Raw genomic sequence first — 22,695 nt, 5'->3', positions numbered from 1 at the left:
AACTAAATATACAAATATTTTTTATAATATTAATTCATAAATTCCATTTTCTCTGTTTTTAACATTTTTTAAAAATGTTTTTAAAAATTGATTACTACAAATATATATATATATATATATTTGTAGCAGTTATCAATTTTTTAAAACCAAAGCAACATCTTTCAAACTATTAATGCAGGATTTTTTTTTCTTTATTGAAATTAATTATTCTCGTAGTAAAATAAACTCCGACGTTTTTCTTATCGAGTTGTCTACTTAATATCTTATATCCTCTGTTTCAGCCTTTCCGTTACCGCCGCCTTGTAGTTACGTGAGGTACAGCAGCCTGGAAGACGTGAAGCCGAAGGAGTTGGGCTTCCCTCAATTAGAATTCACGCCCACGGTCGTCTCAAAAATACGGTAAGACTGTTCTGCTTGCCCTGTTCATTCTTATAATCACGCCATTGTTAACTATTAAAAGGGAGACGAATACGCCCTGCACCCTGCAAACTGTCAAGACGGCTTCTTAAAGGGTCTGAATTTAATTATCCTGGGTCGGTAACCTTCCCACTCTTCCTCTTTTCCCACTGGAATGGAGTGCCGCCCGAGCAGCAAGCGAATCTCCTAATTAGCGATGCGGTAGCTGCCTTTTGCACGCACAGGGAAAATTTGCGTCGCAAACATGGAAGGGTGGTCCGGCGTAAAGGGTGAACTCGTTTCAGCGCAACGGAGACGGCAGCGTCCTATTTTGCTTACAGCGCAAACTAATTACGTTCGGTAATCGAACGCACGATCGAATCACAGTCAATCAGGAAATTCCGCGTCTGAAATCCGCGACGTCGAGACAGAGTAATGGGCGTAAAATAAAACTTATTAATAATAGAATAGAATTTTTTTTAAAAGAAATAAGAATAAGACAAGATAAAAGTAAAAGAAAGAAAAGAGAAAGGGAGAGAGAGAGAGAGAGAGAGAGAGAGAGAGAGAGAGAGAGAGAGAGAAAGAGAGAAGAAAAGGAGAAAGATAAATAGAAATTGTATTTATTTGAGCGCTCTAGGATTTCTCTTCAAGCGTTAAAATTATTATTACTTTTATAACAAGTAAAAGTCAATATAAGTGTCAATAGGAAACTGATCGATGCATGTAAAGCATAATATACGGGACAGAAAAATAAAAAGAAAATTCAATTAGAATAAGAAATAAGATAAAGATAATAACAAAATATAATAAAGTAACATTAAATAAACATGATTTAAAATAAAATAAATTTGAAATTACATAGATAAAAATACAAATATTTACAAAAATACAAGAGAAAAGATATGGTTTATGCTTAAAATTAAACGAGAAGTAGTATTAAGTATAACAGATAAAATACTTATTATTCCTTGCTTTAATAGCGCTGCATCTGAAAGATGCTTTTAAACTTTTAAAAATTCTGTTTGGCATAAAGGACATGATAGAATGTTATTAGTTGTTTTTGTATGAAGTTTTATTTTTCTTAAACTTGAGCACGTCATACAGAACACACATTAGCCTCTTTTGCACTGCAATATTAAATATTTCAAGTATCTCGTTATCTTAATAATTAATTGCAAAATGGGACATTTGTAGATATTTTAGCAAAGCTGTTGAATGCAGGCATTAACATTTTTTTCTTGTTGAATTGCTTTCATGTATCGTGTGTATCTACAGAGATACTGTATGTAATAATCTTTGTATTAATTCGTATTGCAAATAACTTTGGTATTGTATCGGTTAAGTTTGACTCTGCGTTAATCATGGATTTGGATGACATTAAAGAGTCATGATCTTTATTTAGTGCGTTACAATTATATACGATCCACGTGTGTCAGAGGCCAATAAACGAATGTGTACTTTTCATCTCGCAATCAACAGTCTGATCTCTCTCACGGAAAAAAGACTGTTTATATTCGAACGTTTGAGAGAGTTTCAATTTTAAAGATTTAAATGTACACGATCCTTTGATTTGATTTTAAATCCTATGATGTAGAGATGACATAAATATTTTATATACATATCGTGTAAGCGATGCAAAACATCACGCATTATATTATTATTTTTATTACATTAACGTTCATTGTGTTATAACTATTTTAAACAAAATCTGGGAACAATTAATACAATTTGCAAATATTTGCCGTTGATTTTGAGTATCAATTTTGAAATACTGATTAGTAAAAGAAGGGCCTAGTGAGAAGAAGGAGAGAATGGAGCGATGGATAAAATTGATAGACAAACAAGCAGCGCGAAAAATTATATTGACTGGTCAAGTAATTCAGAACATATGAACCTCTGCGCTACCTAAATTATTTAAACAGGAATTCAGCCGCGTCAACCGCAAGGATGCACATTTAATCAAAGGGCAATTGCGCTATTTCGGTGGTGAGTTTTAGAAATTCTCGAGATATTCCGTGGATCCGCGGGAATCCTTAGAGACAAAGATTAGCAATAACAGAAATTCAAGATGTCGTCCGAGATTTCTGGAAATATGTAAATATGACGATCAACATTCGGACACTCGTAAAATTGAATTAACATTTTTGTCAGATCGAATATTAATCGAGTTTGAAGTTTTTACTTAAAAAAAAAAAAAAAAAAAAGTCTGCGTTTTAATATGAATCAAACAAAGTTAGACGGTCTCGCACAAGTTAGAATGATTCGATTACTTCTGCGCCGGAGTTCGCAAGAATCGATCTCGAAATGTTACAGTTTGTTGTTCTGTTTCGAGAACAGTGTAAATTTAATCACTCACATCATATTCTTCATACTTAAATCTAAGGATTTTTGAAGGTACATGGCAGAACATATGTAAAAGATAAGTTTTAATGAAAGTCATCCTCAATCTGAGTCCTTTTTGGCATTTTATTTACCGTCGTTATGGATTAAATTAAAATTTTTATTAAATGAAGGTTTTAACATTTAAGTTAAAAAAATATTTCGTAATAGAGATGTTGGAAGAAACCCTGAATTTTTTGAAAGCCTACAGTAATAAAAAGACTTATGCTTTATAGTAATCTAAAATTAAAATTATGTCAGAAGAATCAATTACAAATAGATATTATTTTGAGTCAAGAAGTTCCCATTGAAGCGAAGAATGTATATACATGTCTTTTTTTTATTACTAGGTCCTATTAGTAGTTTGATAGAGCGTCAGTCTAAATCGTATTCAATTTATGTTAGATCGTGGTTTAATAAGACTCCCAATTTCGCTTGAAAATGACATTTTAGATCCAAGGTAAAGCTACAAAACACGAAGATACTTTAGTCGATCTTCGATATTCCGCCATCGTAGCGACGAGTATTATAGAGAAGTGGCACGGTAGTAGTATCTGAAGCAGTATCGCGTCGTACACACTCATGCACAGTTCGCCCTGGCACAAAGGAACGTGTCCTGTATGACGTGCCAAGGCTCCGAAATGATCTCTGTCTTTCTCCCTCCATTTTCCTTCCTCTCTTCCGCCCCTCTTTCTCTCTGGTTCTCTCTTTTGCTTCTACCTATGTTTCCCCCATCCGTGCATCGCGTAGATAGAGCAACAATAATTTAGTTATTGAGACTCTATCGATAACGTTGCGGCCAGGGCAGCCATTGATGTGGCTTGATTAACGAAAATTCTCCTTAGTCGGCAACGACATGTCTTCTGTGTATATGTGCGAGCGTTCGCCCAGCCGATGTTTACGCGAACATTCCTGAACGCCAAGGGCTAAATTAATCGGCGCGATGCGGCTGGTAATTGAAGGGCCACCAGGGGAAATGGTATCCTCCGCTTCATGAAGACTAATTATCACAGAGAGAAGGAAAAGGTTCGACAGTTTCTTGATTTGCTTTAATAGGTACTAGCAGATAATTTTCAGTCAAATTAATGTCAAATTTATTTGAACGGAGACATTATAAATAAGCAATGTTTTATTGTTACTATTATCTTCTGTATGGAGGTAATGAAAACTTTCATTATTTTTTTTATAATCAACTGTATATTTGTGCGAAATATATTAAAACACGTCAATTTTTCAAAGAGAATGTATAATTATGATAAATTCAATCATACTATTTTATCCACTTGTGTAATCAGGATAGATCTTTAAAAAATTTTAAATGACAATTGGAATCAAATAACACATCGTTTTAAAGGTTTTATCATTCTTTGTACAACTGTTATTTTGTTTCTTTAATTAAGCGAGTATTTTTTCCAGAAATCATATATTTGAATGTTATAAATATAGACGTTATAAAATAAAAATTAGCAACTTACGGAAAAATGTAATTTTAATAAATGTTCGAAATTTATTTTTATGAAAGGTCAAACTACCTTAAATTATTTTCTACAAAGTTTTATAAATAAGTCTGCATTTAAATTTATTGCAGATATTTTGAAATATTTCTGGTGTTATTCTATGGCACTTATCTACTGTCTGCTGAAGAAGATTCAGTTGAGCTTACACAGTCATCTGATTTTTCTCTATTAATTTTTTTTCTTTAAAGATATCTATTTGAAAAATAAAATTTGTGTCGCAACGCTGAACACAAAATCTATGTCAAGAGATAGAGTGCCATGAAATTACGCTGGAAATGTCCGCAACAACTTTAAGCTGAATTTTTATTACATGAAGGTTGGTGGAAAACATTTTAAACATTTAGCGAAATAAATAATTTTTCTGTAAATTGCGAATTTTCAGCTTTTAGTACCTAAAACTTCCAAATATGATTTCTCAAAAAACATTCATCTAAATTTTAAGAACAAAACACATTTTGTAAAGAGATTTAAAAAACCTTTTGAGCCTATATCAAATTATACACTAGAAATGGAGAATTGCGAATTCGATCAGTCAGAACGAAACGATTAAAATTCAAATTATCTTGTCAACTTTTAATCTTCAATTCGCAATTTCCAGTCTCCAATGTGTAATTTGATGCAGAATTAAAATGATGTGACACTTAAATGTTGTCACTCAAAATTTGTTGGTAGATATTCTAATCAAGAGAATAAAATCAGACAGTTTGATACATTACAGTTATATATTCCTTTTGAAAACAAAGTTAATGTATTTTTCAGTATATTTCGAACAAATTAAAAAACGGAATAAAAAGTTTTTGTTGACTTACTCTGTACATAGAAATAAATTCATAGAATTTTCTAATCATAAAATGAAAAAGAACGTGGCATTCTATAAATATTTCTTCTCATATTTTTGATATCTTTAAAAAAAAGGAATTAAAAAAAAGATTTCAATATCTTCAATAAATCAAAGAATTCCGCAAGTCTTATATTGTCTTTCAGACAGTTTCACAGATCTTTGAGAACGCTTCGAAAAGTTTAGATGTCTTAAAGAATTTTCAGAAAGAGTTTAAGAGGCTTATGAAAAATTCAAATAATTTTCGAAAGAAGAAACGATCGAATCTTCTCTGTTTCTCAAGCATTCTGGCATAGCTGGAGATTCTTATATTCTCGAAGAATCCCGTGGGAAATATTGTTGGGCGTCTCTGGAGATTTTTATAGAGCGGACGACGAGCGGAATGCCGTACAACTGTCTCGCAGAAAATAATCTCGCGGCATCGCCCTGCATGAGTTCAAGCGCCGAGTAAATATCGGGAATTTGCCGAATTGCGAAGATTTCACCACCGGGACCGGCTATTTGAAACGACAATCACATTAGTACGGGCTGTGGAGCAACTGATTACTGTGGACTTCTCATTCGCTCTTTGATAGTTCTGAACGCCAAGTTTCGGCCGCGAAGCTCCGTCAAAGCCACCGGAACTCCGCGTAAACTCATCCATTCCGGCCACAAAACTTCCCCTTGGAACCTCGCTGTCGCCGTGCCAAATCGTCGTGCTGAAGAATTGCCGATTGTTGTGTCGCGGACACAGAACGTCGACAACTAGAAATCGACAGGCTGACTGTGTGTGTCTGAACATTAGCTTAAAAGTTTAGCTTTAGTGCATAAATACAATAGATATAATAAGTTTTAAGTCTTAAGAAATAGATCAATCGCAGTCGAATGTGAGAAGAAATGTGCTTGATTATGATTGATCAGTTCCTTAAAGCTTAAGGCTTGTTATTCTATTATGTATGCGAGGTTAAATATGGAATGGACGATAATGATCCAAGAATATTATGTGCTCAAAATTAAATGATCGATCAATGACAACGATCCTTCAATTTCTGCTTCAAGTTAATAATCCAAGATGAAGGGAGAATTATAAAAGTTTTATAAATTAATTTTATAAATAGATTCTAACTAGAAATAACTGCACAAGTTAATGTAGAGGCAAACTGTACATTTTTATATTTTCATGTTATACAAAGAATTGGAATCTTTCCTTGAACTTTCTCAACTACAATGACTTTCTCTTTGTTTAACAATGGCAATGATAAAAAATAAGGAAGAATAGAAATTTCAGCTGAGTACTGTTTCCGGAAACGTATAATTCTAATTCCTCAAGTAGCAATTCATTCCATCCCCGAAGGAACGATAAAGGGCGAGAGTTCGGACGAAGGCTAGACATTTAAATTAAGTGGCTTCCTTCGAAATTAGATCAGGGAAAATGTTCACCGCATGTGTTTTTCGTCGTCAAGCCTTGACCCGAATACTTCATTTGAATCGATAATTAAAATCTATGTTTGAATAATAAGATCGAATAATGAGATTATAATTGGATCATATATGATTTTAAGAAATAAATGGAAGAAAGAGATTTTAAACGAGAATGGAATAATTTTTGCATATGTGTGTGTATGAATAATTGAATATCTATGTACGTGTTTAAAATTGGTTTTAAATAATATAAACAAAGTTAAATATTAGATAAATATTATAATAGATCGGGGAAAAGTTTCTTAATACTTTTTAATTTAAAATTTATATACAATATCTTCGTTAAAAATGAACGAAATTTAAAAAAAGAACTTTAAAGCTTGAAATCTTTACTTTCGAAAGGTTACTATATTTTTTGAATTTCTGTGAGTTTGGTAATTTTTAAATTTAAAAACTACGAGCTGAAAAAGATGAAAAATTTTCTTTTCACTTTAAGGATTTCTCATGTGTCCAAAAAAATTTACAAAAATTTTTGATTACCTATCGTAAAAGCTTGAAGCTTTCCCTACAAAATTATTTAAAAAAAATGTTTCTATGATTTTTTTAATCCCGAGTTATTCGCAAGTTAAGTAAAGGAGCATTCTGACTTTGATTGCTCATAATTCCGATAAAAATCATCGTCGCAATTTAAAAAACAGATCTTTAAAGCTAAAAGCTAGAGCTTTGCTCTAGAATCTGAATGATGTAATTGTAACGAAAATTATGCAAAAACTTTTGCAAAAAAATGAAAAACTTTTGCAAAAAAATTTTTTTAAATACGAAGAAACTTTTTCCCCGATTCAATATTTTGAAGTTAACTTTTCACAAATTATTTGATACTCCCAAGAATTTATCTAAAAATTCTTTATTCTTAAATTCTTTTTCTATGTATTATTAGAATTTATATTTTAGCTTTAAATATTAATTAGTAAAATTTATAATTCAGATAAATAATAAATAGACGTTACGCAGATGATTCATTTAGAGCTAATAAGTACGTATCAATAACTTTTAACAATTTCAACTTCAAATACTATAATTTTTCTGATTTGTATAAATAAATAGAAAATAAACTTTTTTTATGGATTCTTTTTATCCTCCTATTTGATTTTATTTTTCATTGTGATTAATATCTGCGAGATTTTTTTCAATAATAAAAAATGATATGCTTGGTAGATATTGGCGAACTGTTAACTCGAATTTATTTACAAAATATGAGAGAGATCGTCAATATTTGTTATTAGCAATTATAGGTAGATTTCAAGGAAATACTCCGCTCTTCGTGCCTTCCAGCAGTTTACAATATATATCGTGTTATACATGTAGAAGCTGTGTACCTTCGTTGAAGTTGGAATATTCGGAAATCTTCACATTTTTCGATTATAATTAAATTTATGTTTTTATTATTTTTATATCTTTTATAAGTACTAGAAAAGAATTTCCTTGTAGCAATACATGAACTCTGAAGAATATTTAAACAGCATCCTTCTCTTCTTACGGTATTTTAATACATTTTAAAATCTTTATTTAAAGTACCTGTTCACTCACCAATAATACCTCAGGTTGTACAACGTATCAGATAAGAGAAAATGCACAATAAAAATTCTTGCAAAATGAATTAATATGACAGTATGTTTCAATAAAACAACATCAGCAATAGATAAAACCGATTTGTGTAAAATATAAAGAACTAAATAACTATACTTGAAAATACCATATTTGCAAATTAATTATAATGACAAAAAAAGAAATAAGCTATGTTTGCAGCTATGAAAAACTATCAAATTAATAAAATTAATAAATATAAGAATAAATATAATTTAATTTTTTTTTTAAATAAGAAGATAGTTTTCAATATATTTTATAAGTTTCATCTATTGATTGCAAATTTGATTGTTTTGTTGTTAAATACTGATATAGTGATCAATAAACAGGAATATTAATTCTAAAAATAATTAACTTTTTCTCAGAAATTTTAGGCAAAGTATGTACATTTTTTTTAGTATTTTTTCTATGAATTTAATTTTATTAAAAATATATTATGATTATTATGTGGTTCTTGATTGTTAAATTTTTACAAATCAAGTTAAATTTTAGTTCAATTTTATACATACATAACGTTTCAATGGATTGATCGATTTACACGATTAAATGTGGACACGCTTTCTATAACGCGCTTTCTATAATGTATAAGATAATTTTAGTCAAGACGCAAATCGATGCAAATCACCCTTGTTTCGTTCACGCTACATTTATTCGCTATTAGTGATACATGATTTAGCTTGGTCTCTCGCTGACCCTTTCCGGTCTATGAATTCTCTCGTCGTTCCTTCCGCGCTATCGTTCATAATTCGCAATGATATCATTATCACGCATGTTAATGTTCTAAAATGAGGGAAACTGAGGCTTGTTGGTACAAAAGACAAGTATTGGCATTGCGTTCCATTTATATATTTGTGGTGAAAGCCTGCACATAAGAAATATCCTACTACTCTTTCACTCCTTCAGTCAATATTGATCTATTTTCATTATCCAGGATATTAAGTAAAATAGGCAATTTTAGCCTAAGTAATAAAATCTTTCTTATGCACGTATTTGTATTTTTCTTGAATCATTTACAAATGTTAAGTTAAACTAGTGGGAAAATTATTGAAAATTATAATCAAATATTAGATTTCGAAATTGTTTTACTTTTGCAATTTTCAACACACTCCTATTAGATCAGTTTTGAAATAAATATTTGTAAATGATTCAGCACAACAAAAAGTAAAGAAAAATATAAGAAAAATCCGCTAACTTTACCCATCCTTCTTTAATAAAGAACAATACATAAATGTATATTTGTGACATAATCTTTCTCCTAACGGCTTGTCTCAAATTAATTTGGAATTTGTCTCTTAAAGCTTCATTACTTGAAATATACATAATAAAGATTACATTGTTTAACAAACAAATGGTTCTTTTCGAGCACAAAGATGAGGATAATAGTAGTGAGGTTTCCTGTAGTTTTTTGAGTGCTGAATATGATCTCGTTTATCAAGTTGCTCTATCACGTTGCAGTTTGGAGAAATTTACGGTTCAAGTTACAAAAAAGAATTATTTTGATGTATGTTGGCAACTAGGAGATGTGTTGAAGAAGTTTCATTGCAAAAAATAAAAATTAAATATCTCGTTAGGATTTTCAGTCCTCAAAAGGAATTTATTGTGATGATTAAAAGTGTATTTATAATATAATTGATATAAAGTCTACTTTATCAAAGTTGCGACTTTAATATTATGATACTGATAAATTCTTATATGTATTAATATTTTTTTAATCAACGTAACTTTTTTTTGCAACTTTAACCGCAAATTTTTTAAAATTGTAAACGTTATAGAATTTTATAAATAAAATTATATTCAACGCTTAAAGGTACAGAAAACAACCTTATTTTCAACCTTGTATATTTTTTTATTAACATAATTATCATTATATAGGAAATATCATATCTCTTAAAATGACACAAAGTAACTTAATAATGTGATTCTCCATTATATAAAGGAGTTAAGTAAATATTGTCCTATCAATTATCACAAAAGCAAATTAGCTTCATAAAAAATTCCAAATTAATAAAAGTTTCATTAAAAAATATCAAAATCATCACAACTCAAACAAGTGATTCTTAAAAAAAATTGTCAAAGTTGTTTGTACTGTAAGTAAAAAAATGTGTATGTTTCTTAAAAGGAACTATTGAATAAAAATAACATTTGATCATTAACAATATATTTTTTGCCAATATTATTTAATTAATTAATATTTTTTTATCAAGTAGGTCTTGAAAAATAGTTTTTCCTTTTTTCTGGGAAACTTAATTTTTCGATAAATGAAAAGTTAATCAATGCTCAGTAAACTAAATTGAAATAATCCATTAAAGGGCTCAGAGCAAAAGCAGGATATATTTCGCTAATATTGTAAATTACAAAAACATTATATTTAATAAAACAATATACATATGTTTCGATCTTATATCAGATCATTTTCAATGTTAAAACTACCGTTTATATTAATAAAATCAGGCTCTCCAAGTGTCATATCTATTCCGGATTTCACTTGATTATAAATTTGATTGGAACAAGGTTAAAATTTTAGATAGGGAACCATCTTACAACAAAAGATTGACTTCAGAGATGATTTTTATAAAGAGAAACAAAAGAATGGACTTAATTTACAAAGCGACACAGAATCGTTATCAGAAATATTCTCTCCCGTTACACAAGCTTTCCCCTTCCTGAATGTTTCTCGTCATCTTTTCCCTTTCCTTCCAACTTTCGCACTACTCACATTTGATGATTTTTTTCGTTGCTTGATACTGTATCAGTTCGAAATAAGTTTTCAAGAGACATGGAAGTATATGGCAGCTTTTACATCTTTTGAGTTCTTAACTCTGCTTCTTTTATACATTACTATTATGCGCTGTAATTCTGATCTTTGTTAATAGTAATACAGGTATGACACGAATCGTGCGACATTTTAATTTGTGTTAAATTCTCTTTAGTTTCTAGTAATTATTACTTCATATATTACTTTACATAGCAATACTTCATCACGAATTAATGAACAAGTGTAGCATTAAGCGTTCAATAAGAGATCCAACAATTACATACCATGGTAAATTATTATTCCGAACGCAATACTTTTTATCGAGATGAGATGCACTCCTGAATTAACACTATGGACAGATGTAAGGGGAGAGTTTATTATTTCTTGCATATCAAGATTGTCAGATTACACAGTATGTTTCGTAAATATTGAGGTTTTTATGTGTAATGCGTTAGATGTTTCTAGAATTTTCATGTCATTATTTTAATATAAACGGTAGTTTTAACATTGAAAATGACCTGATATAAAGTCGAAATGTATGTATATTGTTTTATTAAATATAATATTTTTGTAATTCATAATATTAGAAGTACATCCTGCTTTTGCTTTGAGACCTTTAACGGATTATTTCAATTTAATTTTTCGAGTTACTCTATCTATCACTTTTGAAGTAGAGGTAGCGATATGTTCTTCTTGCGAGACAATTGAGTTCGTTTGGTTTATAGTTTGATTAAAATATTGATACTACAAATTCAGAAATTTAGTTTCTTAGATTTACTGACAATAAAAAGTTTAACTCGGTTTCAAGTTTGAGTTCGAGATCGATCAGTACCGGCATATTCTTGCGAAAACCGAGAAAAGCGTACTGCGAGGGCGCAGTTAAAGGCGTCTCTTGCAGTACGCTTTTCTCGATTCACGCGGAACGCTCGCACGTACATCGGAATTGCAAATGCTATCAGCGGGATAAAAATTGGCTGTCATCTGACGTGAAACGAAAAGAGGAAAAAGAGTGGCAGTTCGTCGTCTGGAAAAAGGTGTAGAGGATAGACGATGGGGAAGGCAGAGGGTGATCGCGGGCGCAGAGCGCCCGGTTGAAATTAATTCCATAGCGCTCTCTCAAATATTTTAAATTTTGAAAAAGGCACATGTCGTACATGGATACGGGAATTACTCCTCGATCGAAGTTCCCTTCGGCATCGTAACGAACTGTTGGAAATGCATCAGAACGCAACGACAATTTACTCGGATAAATGCGTATAGTATCCGGGGAAGTATTTTAAATTCCTGTTCGTGGACGTTGCATATATGCGAAGTTTTTTTTAAATAATAATTTTTCTTTCAAACGCACATGATATTCTTGTGTGACAGGCTGTGAAAGCTGTTAAATATTTAAATTAATCCTTTTACACGCGCGCATCCGATGCGGTTGCCGCGCCAGCCCTTTTCGAAAGCCCGCAATAAATAACTCAACAACCCCCCTCCTTTCCGTTGCAAAACTAATTTCGCGCTGGGACTCAGGTGGATCACGACAAACCGCGCGCAACTTTCGGCTTAAATAATTTCTGTTTCATAATAAAAAGCACTGTATTTCGGATTTAAAATTATCGAATTAAACGGACGTGTAAATGACTTTTTTTAAATTGTATTTGATACATCGAACCATTTCGCTGTAGAATGTTTCACGTATTTATTGTAAAATTTTTTAATAATAATAATAACTTTATTGAGAACATGAATGACAATATAAAATAACATACAAAGAAGTAGTAACTTTATATTACAGCTGTTACAAGTAATGAGCACCGAACATGCAAAAAGTAAAGCTGCAATTGAGTCGCTGATATAAAGATGTCACGTTTCGTTTAGAACAGATTTGTAGATTTGTAATTCTCAAGATGTAATTCTGGGCATTGGCTTGATGTCTATCGGTATTTACGTTTATGGTCTTCTTTTTTCTTAATAGAGATTGGAAGAAAAATGGCATAAAAGCCATCGCACATTGAATCGACGCAGAATTACAAATCTCGAACAGTACAGACTTAAAAAAAAGCCACGATACTAAAAGATTACGATACTAAAAGATTACGATACAAATCATTGAATTTCTACGGATTGAAGATAATTGAAGATAATAAAGTCGTACGAGAGATGAAGTCGTCGATGAATCGGGCAGAGATTCGCGAGATAGGCCTGATTGCAATTCTAATAATGCATTCGAGAAAGCACGTTTTGATGCAACAGGTGACGCGATTCGAAATTGTCAGCGTTTCATTTGATGATAAAATCAGGCCACATAGGTTATACAATGCAAGCCGAGGAGCTTGTCTCATTCCTGAAATCAGTCTGCGATGCAATCAGATGTTTCAGCGCCGATACGCATCGGACCAGTTGCATCTCCACGTTGCACTAGCATCCTCTGAGAAGAGTATCCTATTTTACAGAGCACTTTACGATTCTTTCTATCTTACGTCAACACTTTTATCATCGAAAAATATAAAATATTATTAATAGAAAATCTCCAGCAGAAGAGAGAGTTCAAATTGTAATTTAACTTAAGAATATTTACCTTTTCTTGCGTATATACTCCTCTGGCGTGATTTTTACACGTCAATTAAAAGTGACTATTATTCAATCCGTATTATATTATATATGTGTATATTCAATACATATTGTTGAGTTATTGATATTTATATTGATGTTATGTGTATAGGTTTACTCAAGATATCCTTAAAAATACTGAAATAAATAAATTACTGTATACAGTTTCTCAATTAGCTACTAAAAACCACTATGACTGAATTTTATTTTCTTAAGTATTTCAGAAATGATATACACGTAATAATAAAATAATAATATAAACTTTAAATATATAAATATATTGCATATATGTTTTTCCTTTTCTCAATTTTTATAAGATAAACCTTACCAAAACACAATTTTTTCTGCACAAGTACGTTAATTCAATCAGACGTACGCGATGGATATTGCTTGCAATATGGGTCGCGCACTGATTGGCTCAAAAATTGAACGAGTGCACAGCATCGAAAATGCTATTTATTTTTTACACCATGAGAATTTCCATATTTAATTAGATTTATTTTTATCGGCCTAAATACATATAATGCTTATATTATTAGATTTTTAAATCTCGAATCAGAAATAAATATCATTCTCTCTCTCTCTCTCTCTCTCTCTCTTTTTCCCTCCCTCTCTCTCTCTCCGTAAAATATATAAATTAAACACAAATGAAAGGGTTGGTATATTGCGAAACATTTCGGCACCACTCACCACTTTGTGAACAGTCGACTGTAAAATAAGATTTCAAGAAATTTATTGGATCGCAATGCCACTGTTCGAGCTTTAAGGTTCTCATTTTCGCGGGCACGCTTCGAATCTTATCGAATCGAGAAAAGATCGGAGATCTGTTAAAGGGATGGGGTGGCCAAAAGAAAATGTCCGACCTGTAAAATGCAGAGACGCGTTGGCACAACTCTCGTCCCATCCTCCTTTATTTTCTCCTTCCTCGCGTCTTTAGACAATTTATCAGGGATTTCGGTTCGAATCCTGCGGGCTATCGTTTCGCGCGCGCACACGACCTATATTTTTTACAATTTTTTTCCTTCAAGCCGTTTTTCACACCGCGAGCCCGTGCGGGTTTTATCGAACTTATCCCAAAAATAACGCCATATAATTTACCGGACAGAATGGAGAGGAGGAAAATAAGCTACGGCTTATTTTATCGATCCTTCAAATCTTCAGCTATTAATATCTTTTTATGTTTTAATATTTCTCAAAAATATTTATTTATAGAATCGTAACATCTCGATTTTTTTCTGTTATAAGATTGTGAAATATTAAATTAAATTTCTAATTTTCAAAATCACAGGATATCTAATTCCTTGAATTAAAGATTGGAAATTTTCGAATTCTAGATTTTAGTTTGTAGAGCTTTATCTCATGGAACACTTCTCTTTTATCTTTTATCTTTTCATAATAGAAGTTTAAACGTTATAAAAAATAATTTTATTAGAATTGGGAAATAAGTTATTTTCATATTTAAGAAGTTCGTAAAGTTAGTACATAATACCTAATCAAGTTATTGTAATGTAAACCTCGCTAATGATTAATGGTTCTGATCATAAATTGATTTTCCCGTAACACGAATTCGAACCGTAAAATTATCAATAATTCATCGCAGATCATTTTACATCGTATCTATGTCAAGGATGATGATTCAATTAAAAGAAAGACAATCTAGAGTAAGATCACAATTTAATAAGTTTAAAGGGATCGTAAAGTCATCTGTATTATTGAACCATATAATCTTTGTATAACAATTTCTTGTCTACAACTTCTTTCCTCTCTTACTGATTTGAAAATTCTTTTCCAAAATTAAAATATACACATCAATACGTCTCTGTGAGGTGGAGTATATGCTGAGAACAAAAAGTTTCGAAATTGAGATCTTCTTTATCATTTTTGTCCAATATATATTGGCCCACTTTGTTAAATTATTATTGAACCAATATTGTTGAATCAATAAAGATTATGCGTTTTGCGGGTTTCCAAATCCATTCTTGGAATATGTTTCGTGAACCTTGCAGTCCATTTCATTAGAGCGAGGAGCAGTATGGTACTGGCAAGTCATCAGACTGCTCCTCGCTCTGATAAAGTACTACAAGATTCACGAAACGTTAGCATTCCAAGAATGAATACGGAGAAAATCCGCGAAACGCATAATCTTTATATAGAAAGCATCCGTGAAAGTTTCAAAAATATTATTGAATCAATGTTGGGTGTACAATTCTTACCCTATATTGGCTATATTTTCCAATATTTCGCTAATATTATGAAATAATGTACAACCAATATTACACATAATTGATTGAAAATTTACTTGTATATGTGATATTCAAACCTTGTACTTCTAGACTATGAATCTCCTGCGTTACGTGTTACACCATTTCTTCGATTGATAAATGTGTGATAAATGCTTAATTGTACATTTATGTTATAATCATTAGCCAATCTATTTCCAATGTATGCTCAATGCAAAGCCAATATTGTATAATGATTGACATGCAATATTGACTATACATTGGCATTTATTGTATAGCCAATATTGACATTGCATTGGGAAATATTGGCCAATATATCCCCAATATAACCAATGTTTAGTCAATCTTAGTCGATGTGTCGATGACACATAAATCGTTTATATATATAAGTGCTGTTTACAATATGACTAATCCGATTTTTTTTAAGGATCCTCTAATGACATTTATTGAAAAAAATCTCTGAATATATTACATATATATATATATATATATATATATATATAAACAGAAGCGGACCATAGTTAGGTGATCCAATAGTTTGTTAAGCCTGTGAGATCCGAGAGCTTGATAAGCTGGATCCAGAAGTCTATGAAGCTCTAAAAATCTCGGTTTTCCGAGGGCTTCAAAATAACTCTTGAAAAGAAAACATCGTGCCACTTCGTGGTCGCCATTCAGTTTGGGGAATAACGGACGAAAAGGGCGATTTCCAATCTTTGTGCCCGAAAATCTTCTTTTATCCTTCAGCCAGAATCACCGATGTGGCAAGAAAAAAGTATAAGGGATATAATCTCGTTGAGGAAAACTCCCCCTTTCTTTTCTCCTCACCGTCGCCATCGGAGCCGAGAAGACAAGTTTTCCAGCCGGAGGATATAGTTTGGATTACAGGCAAAATACGTCGAAACTGAATCCCTTTATCTCGCACGTCCGGTTTTCTCTTTTCCTTTGAACGTCTCATCTTTTCTCGAAAACACTGCGATGAAACGTTCGTTCTATTTACTTGTTTTATTTACGAAAATGACAAAGTAGAATAAATCGAATCCTGACATCTCAAATTGTTACTCATATATTAAATATACTGAGCGGAGCGCTTGGAGACAAGTGCAGTTATGAAATCAGGCAATATTATATATTTTTATGTTTCTCTTTTTCATTACCTCTCTCTTCAAATTATCTGTTTTTTTTTTAAATTCTTCTTTAGCTCTCTTTTTTTACCATTATATTCATATGACCAACAATTTTTTTTTCCGTTTCTAATAAATTTCTTTTGAATTTTAATTATTTTATGATAAGTCGAAAATAAAATTGATAAAAATAACTATCAAAAATAATCAAACAGCGCAAGACTTTCGCTACCACAAGGATTGTAGAATGAAATCTTGAAATTTCGTGGCTTCCATCCACTTTGCTGTTTTATCATTCTCTACCTTTCGCTGTTTTATTGTTTTGGTGCAAGAATAAACTCCCGTTAAGAAGATAAAGAGTTAGCCGGCTATACAGAAAAAGACGCAAGAGAAACGTGACAAAGAATATTGCAGAAGAAATAGATTAGAGACTGCAATGGCATTTGGTGACATAAACACGGTTGCTTTATAAGTTAAAAACACTTAATTCATTCAGTGATGAAAAAGTATTCTCGTAGGTCCAAGAATTTTCTCTCTAAGAGAGAGAGAGAGAGAGAGAGAGAGAGAGAGAGAGAGAGAGAGAGAGAGAGAGAGAAAAGAAGAGATCATTTTAATTATTTTTAACTATTTTTATATTATCCCAAGGAAAGAGATAGAAAAATATTTCATTTGAGATAGAAAAATTATATAATTTTTAAAGCAAGTTTTTTTCTAAATTGATACATCTAAAAAAAAATACAATAATTTCGACTCACGTTGGTACATTTAAAAGAATCTCTTTCGTGTCATTAATTATAAATTTTACATAAAATTGTTAAACAGAAAATAAAATTAAAAAGTTATTTAATCTATCTAATGTAATAAAATCTCTTTCATCTAGTTTTCTAAAAATAAACATTATTAATTACAGTAAAATCATTGAAATAAAAAAAAATATTTATACATCATATGGTGATAATCAAGAAGGTTTTAAAATTAAAAACCAATCTTTTATCTTTTTATCAATCTTCCTTTATCAATATAATTTTATATAGAGATACATAAATTTCGAGAGAATACCAACAGAATTTCAATAGAAATTTTACCACGATAAATGCGTCTGATTCGGTTCTTTTTCAGTCAAAAGTAATTCAGTGATCGAGGCGTTGAAGTACCGCGACGGATGAAATCCCGGGGGTAGGAGGGATAGGAGAATTGGGAGGGAAGACAACAGAGAGATCTTGGCAAAGAGCCGTTCGCCATTCTTCCAGATGGCTATTCAGCTACATGTTAAATGGTGGTATCCCCTCACATCCCCTTACGCCCGGGACTCATCATTTGTCTCATTTTGCATCCCGCAATGTTCTCTTTTCGTAACCATTTCGCAATGAAGAACTGCTCTCTGTCTTTCTCATTCTCTTTCCTTCCTCTTCCTCTCTCCCTCTCTCTCTGCCATCCCTCCGGACACGGTGGCCATCTTGCCACCCTTTTCTACGTTCCTATTGTTACTAGCCCGTCATTGTCTTCCGTCGACGTAACTTGCTCGACTGGCACACGTTCGCGTTCTCCGCTTGCGTCAGAAGCGGAAACGTTGGGGGCACGTCTACTCTTGTTCCGCGTTCCGCTCGGCAAAAGAGAAAAAAACGGAAAAATTCATGAAAATTGCGGTGAGGTAGAACTATAACATTTAATGTATAGTCGACAATAACTTAAATGTCTGATTAATTACTAGAGAATGAAACTATTGTGTGTGTGTGTGTGTGTGTGTGTGTGTGTGTGTGTGTGTGTGTGTGTTATGTGATTATATTGAATGATATTATAGTAAAGTAATATTTCATAATAAGTAGAATAAATTTTTTCCAATTGTATAAAGAATATATTCTATATATTCTTAATTAGTAATTCTTACATATTAATTAAATAAATTAATATTAATTAAATAATTTAAGCTTTCACCGTGCAGTTAATGCCGTTACTATTTCCATTCATATATGAAATAACATTGAGTAGCCACACGCGCAAAATTGGCATGATCGACGTACGAATAAGGGCAAAATTCACGAATGAATTACATGGCGCCAACCGAACGTTTGGAATTCTCGTTTATCAAATACGTGACGTCTTTAGCCGCTTAAATTAAACGAGCCCGTTGTAACTACTCCGAATACGAACATTTATCTTCGTACGGTAACCGGTCCCCCTGTTTTCCGATGTGCCTTTAGATGCCCTTTGCGATACTCGTTTTTCGTCAAACTGTATTGCTTCTTTCATTTGCACGATTCTTAATGATGACGATATTCATCTTATTTAAAGAGATGCGAAGAAGTGTTGAGAAAACCTTAATATTAATCATAAAGCCTATTTTATAGTCGAGATATAATGCGAGAGACTTTATTGGTAAAATTCTATTTATAATTTTATGTATCTCAAATTTTAATATAAGACAAAGTGTTTCAGAACTGTCAGAAGGTGTTCAAAAAATTTAAGGGGCATTTCCCCCCCGATCAAAACAAGTAAAAAGTTTCTATAAATGTGTCGCTTTCTTACTTTAAAAATGACGCAACTCAAAGAATTAAGTTTTCTCAGGAAAAAGAAGAAAAACTACTTGACAGAAAATTATTGACTAATCAAATAATATCGGCAAAAAGAATATATTCTTAACTTGATGAAATGTCATATTTGTCATTTTCATTTTATAATTCTTAAAAAAATTATCCTTGTAATGATTTTAATGATTTCACTTATACTGAACAGATTGTAATAAAATCTCATGCGATTCTCAATATTTTTGGTAATTATCAGCAATTCACATTTTCGTATCACATATACGCTTAACGTCAGGCGAACATTCAGAATTTTATTTCGAATTAATAATGGAGGAACCAACGCTTGACATTCGTTACGGCTTCTTCGAGCTTTCGGAGATCAAAGACTTAGTTTAATTAGAAGCAGTCTCTATATCTCTCTTGTAGGAAAAGCGCTGAAGCGCTTCAAAGCGCGGCCATAATCCGCGCGTTAACGAGTCTGGTGCACTAAAATCGTTACTTTGACGCATCGCAATTATTTATTGTGACGATGAGAGTCTGCTAAATTGGCTTCTTGCAATCTATGACAAAATCCTGTGATCAAAGCGCGTATTTACTTTAATCAATCGGCGAGATCGCTAACTGCGTTTATTATTTTAATTGTAACGCGAATCCGGATGTCATATGAGTGTCTATATGTACTTGTTAAGTAACAAACAGTAGGAAATAAATGTGTCAGCTGGAAAATTAAAACAGAAGGATTTTATAATTTTTTCCTAACAATTTGAGAAGTTAATTTTCAAATAACAATTAATTTCAAAATAGGTTATTACAAAAATAATTCATTATTTCTTCCGTGCGATTTTGCAAAATATATTTTTGACGAGTTAATCAGTTAAACATCACTTCGCATAATCCATCATCTTTAACATTAACTTAGATTTTAAAATAATATTAAAAATAATATCAAATTTTGATCAATATTTTATTTCTCAATAAAAAATACGTGTTAATTATGTATAGCTTATTTTTATGCTGAAAGAGGTATACTTTTCAATTTTTAGAAACTCTACTTTGAATTTTTTAACGCAAAATCGTGAATATCGCTATAAAAAATTTAAATATTTATAGGCGAATATGAATTCTATTTTGTTGTTTATGTATAATTTTAAGTGACGTATTACAATACTTGAACTTATTAACTATATTTAACATTAAAAAATTATGTTGCCTTACAAGATTTTTATTTCTCAACATTTAAATAATGATTCTTATGTATTTTACTTCGTAAAGTAAAAGAAAAAGTAATAACTTATTCAAATTTATAAAATTTCTCAACAATCAAGTCTTTGATTTTTCAAAATTTGTGGTAATGAAACTTTTTAACTTTACATTTATTTTCAGAAGCTAAAAATATATGAAAATCATCATTTAGATTGTGCAACAACGTAAACCATATGTAATTGACATGAGAATTAAATTGCGTTTTACCTATCAGTAATCCTATGCAATGATGATTACAATAATAAAAAGACCGAAGCAAGAATTTTATCGTTCTATGAAGCGAGACTCCAAACATGAAACGGGCTGTTTCCACAAAAGCAATCTTTAAGCAAAAAAGTTGAAGTCTCGCCTCACGAGTCGGAGGTCAATAATTTCGGGGAAGATGCAATGCGATGCGAGAGACGCGACACCGGGCAAAGTGGCACTTCTGCGAAATCCGAGCTGCTACGCTCGTGTGACAGTGCAGTGCCGTGTCGTGTCTTCTGAAATTTCACGCTAAAGTGTAAGATGCTGTAAGCTGGAACGCGGACGAGCGGAGATACATTAGCGCGAACGTGACGCGAACGAATTGATCGAGTTTGTCGGCGAAATTACGGCGGCGATAACGAGAACTTTTAAATGTATATCCTCATCCAGACGTTCTTTGTTTTGCAATCACGTCTGTCTCCCCTTTCTCTTGCAAAGATTCTTTTGCGAAGTAAAAGTTTCGTAATTCGATTCTAATTTGAAAGCTGCAGCAGCTTGCTATTGACTGTAAAATTAAGGAAATAAAATGGAAATGTTTTTTCATCCTTCGGAAATTGCACGATATTTTATTCGATCTTTACGCTTTTTACTTATTCTATATAAGAAAGAACACACAAACACAGCTTGATTATGAATATAAAACTTTTGTAGGTTTTTCTTGAAACCATTTTCTTGGAAAAAGGTGCGGTAATAAGGCCAAAATTAAACTAACAAAGTATTAAAATTGTTGTAAAAATAAATATTATTTTTTAATAAAACCAGTTTCCAATTTAGCTACTTTATACTTTTTTATTTTTTATGATCAAGACTGTAAATAGTCATTATATTAGTTTAATTTTTGAACATTTTACAAATTTTTAATAATTTTTTGCAAGAAAAGGGAATAAAAATTTTTTTAAAAACTTTTTTAAAAATATTGCATTTGAATTTGCCTGAAAAATTTCACCCCAAATAGTTTGGGTGCGACAAGTGATGAACATTTATAAATCAAAATTTTATGATAATTGAGATAACTTATTAATTTTTTTTAGTTTTTTGGTTTTATTTTATAACACTCAATGCCTCTTAGACTTTTTTTTTGAAATTATCACTAGCATGGAACCATGTTGAATTTATTTTTGAACGAGAATTTTCGCCTGTTTTATGTAGGAATGTAAAAAATTAAATTTTTAAACTACTTGTATCACTGAAAATGTGGCCCCAAATGTGGCCGAAACATTCGAGTTTTTGAAGTAAGCTAAATATATTTATGTTTAACTTTTATTAACTATTTGTTGAATTTGCGTACCGCGCTGTTCTCATTTGCCCTAGTTTTCCTAATATTTTTACTCTTTTCAAAAACTAGGCTAATTTTCACTCTAAGAAATTTGAGAGTACTTAAGAAAAAAAAACTATAAGATTTGAAAAATACAGCTAGCTTCTAAATAGACCTAATCTTTTAAATGTTTATCAATTTATGACAGTGTTATTGCGACGCATCTTTTTTTGATTCATGCAGGTCACGAAACCTTGTCAATAAATACAACTGTTAAATATCAAAGAAGCAATATTACATAATTCAAACCTTTAAGTTAAACAATATTTTGTTACTTTTAACTTTCATATGTATCAAAATATAAATTAATAATAAATTTCTATGCTTAATTTCAAATCAAGCAATGTCCATATTATCGTATGCTCTTAGTAAATAATAAATTTACATTCTTTTTAATTAAATTGTTTAATTCTATCCTTTTTTAGTTAAATTAACAATATATATATATATATATATA

The 22,695-nt window shown here is 31.3% G+C and overlaps 1 protein-coding gene across 1 annotated transcript in view; it reads left to right on the top strand.

Annotated features, from left to right (window-relative positions):
• LOC108685304 overlaps positions 1-22,695 on the top strand; it is a 113,996-nt gene that overhangs the window by 45,176 nt on the left and 46,125 nt on the right. The window contains exon 3 of the mRNA XM_018190028.1: positions 282-399. Coding sequence (XP_018045517.1) covers positions 282-399 — 118 coding nt within the window. The remainder of the gene's footprint in view (positions 1-281; positions 400-22,695) is intronic.

This window comes from Atta colombica, unplaced genomic scaffold, assembly GCF_001594045.1.
Source record: "Atta colombica isolate Treedump-2 unplaced genomic scaffold, Acol1.0 scaffold150, whole genome shotgun sequence".
Classification (NCBI taxonomy): domain Eukaryota; kingdom Metazoa; phylum Arthropoda; class Insecta; order Hymenoptera; family Formicidae; genus Atta; species Atta colombica.
This window is presented reverse-complemented; position numbering and strand designations above follow the sequence as displayed.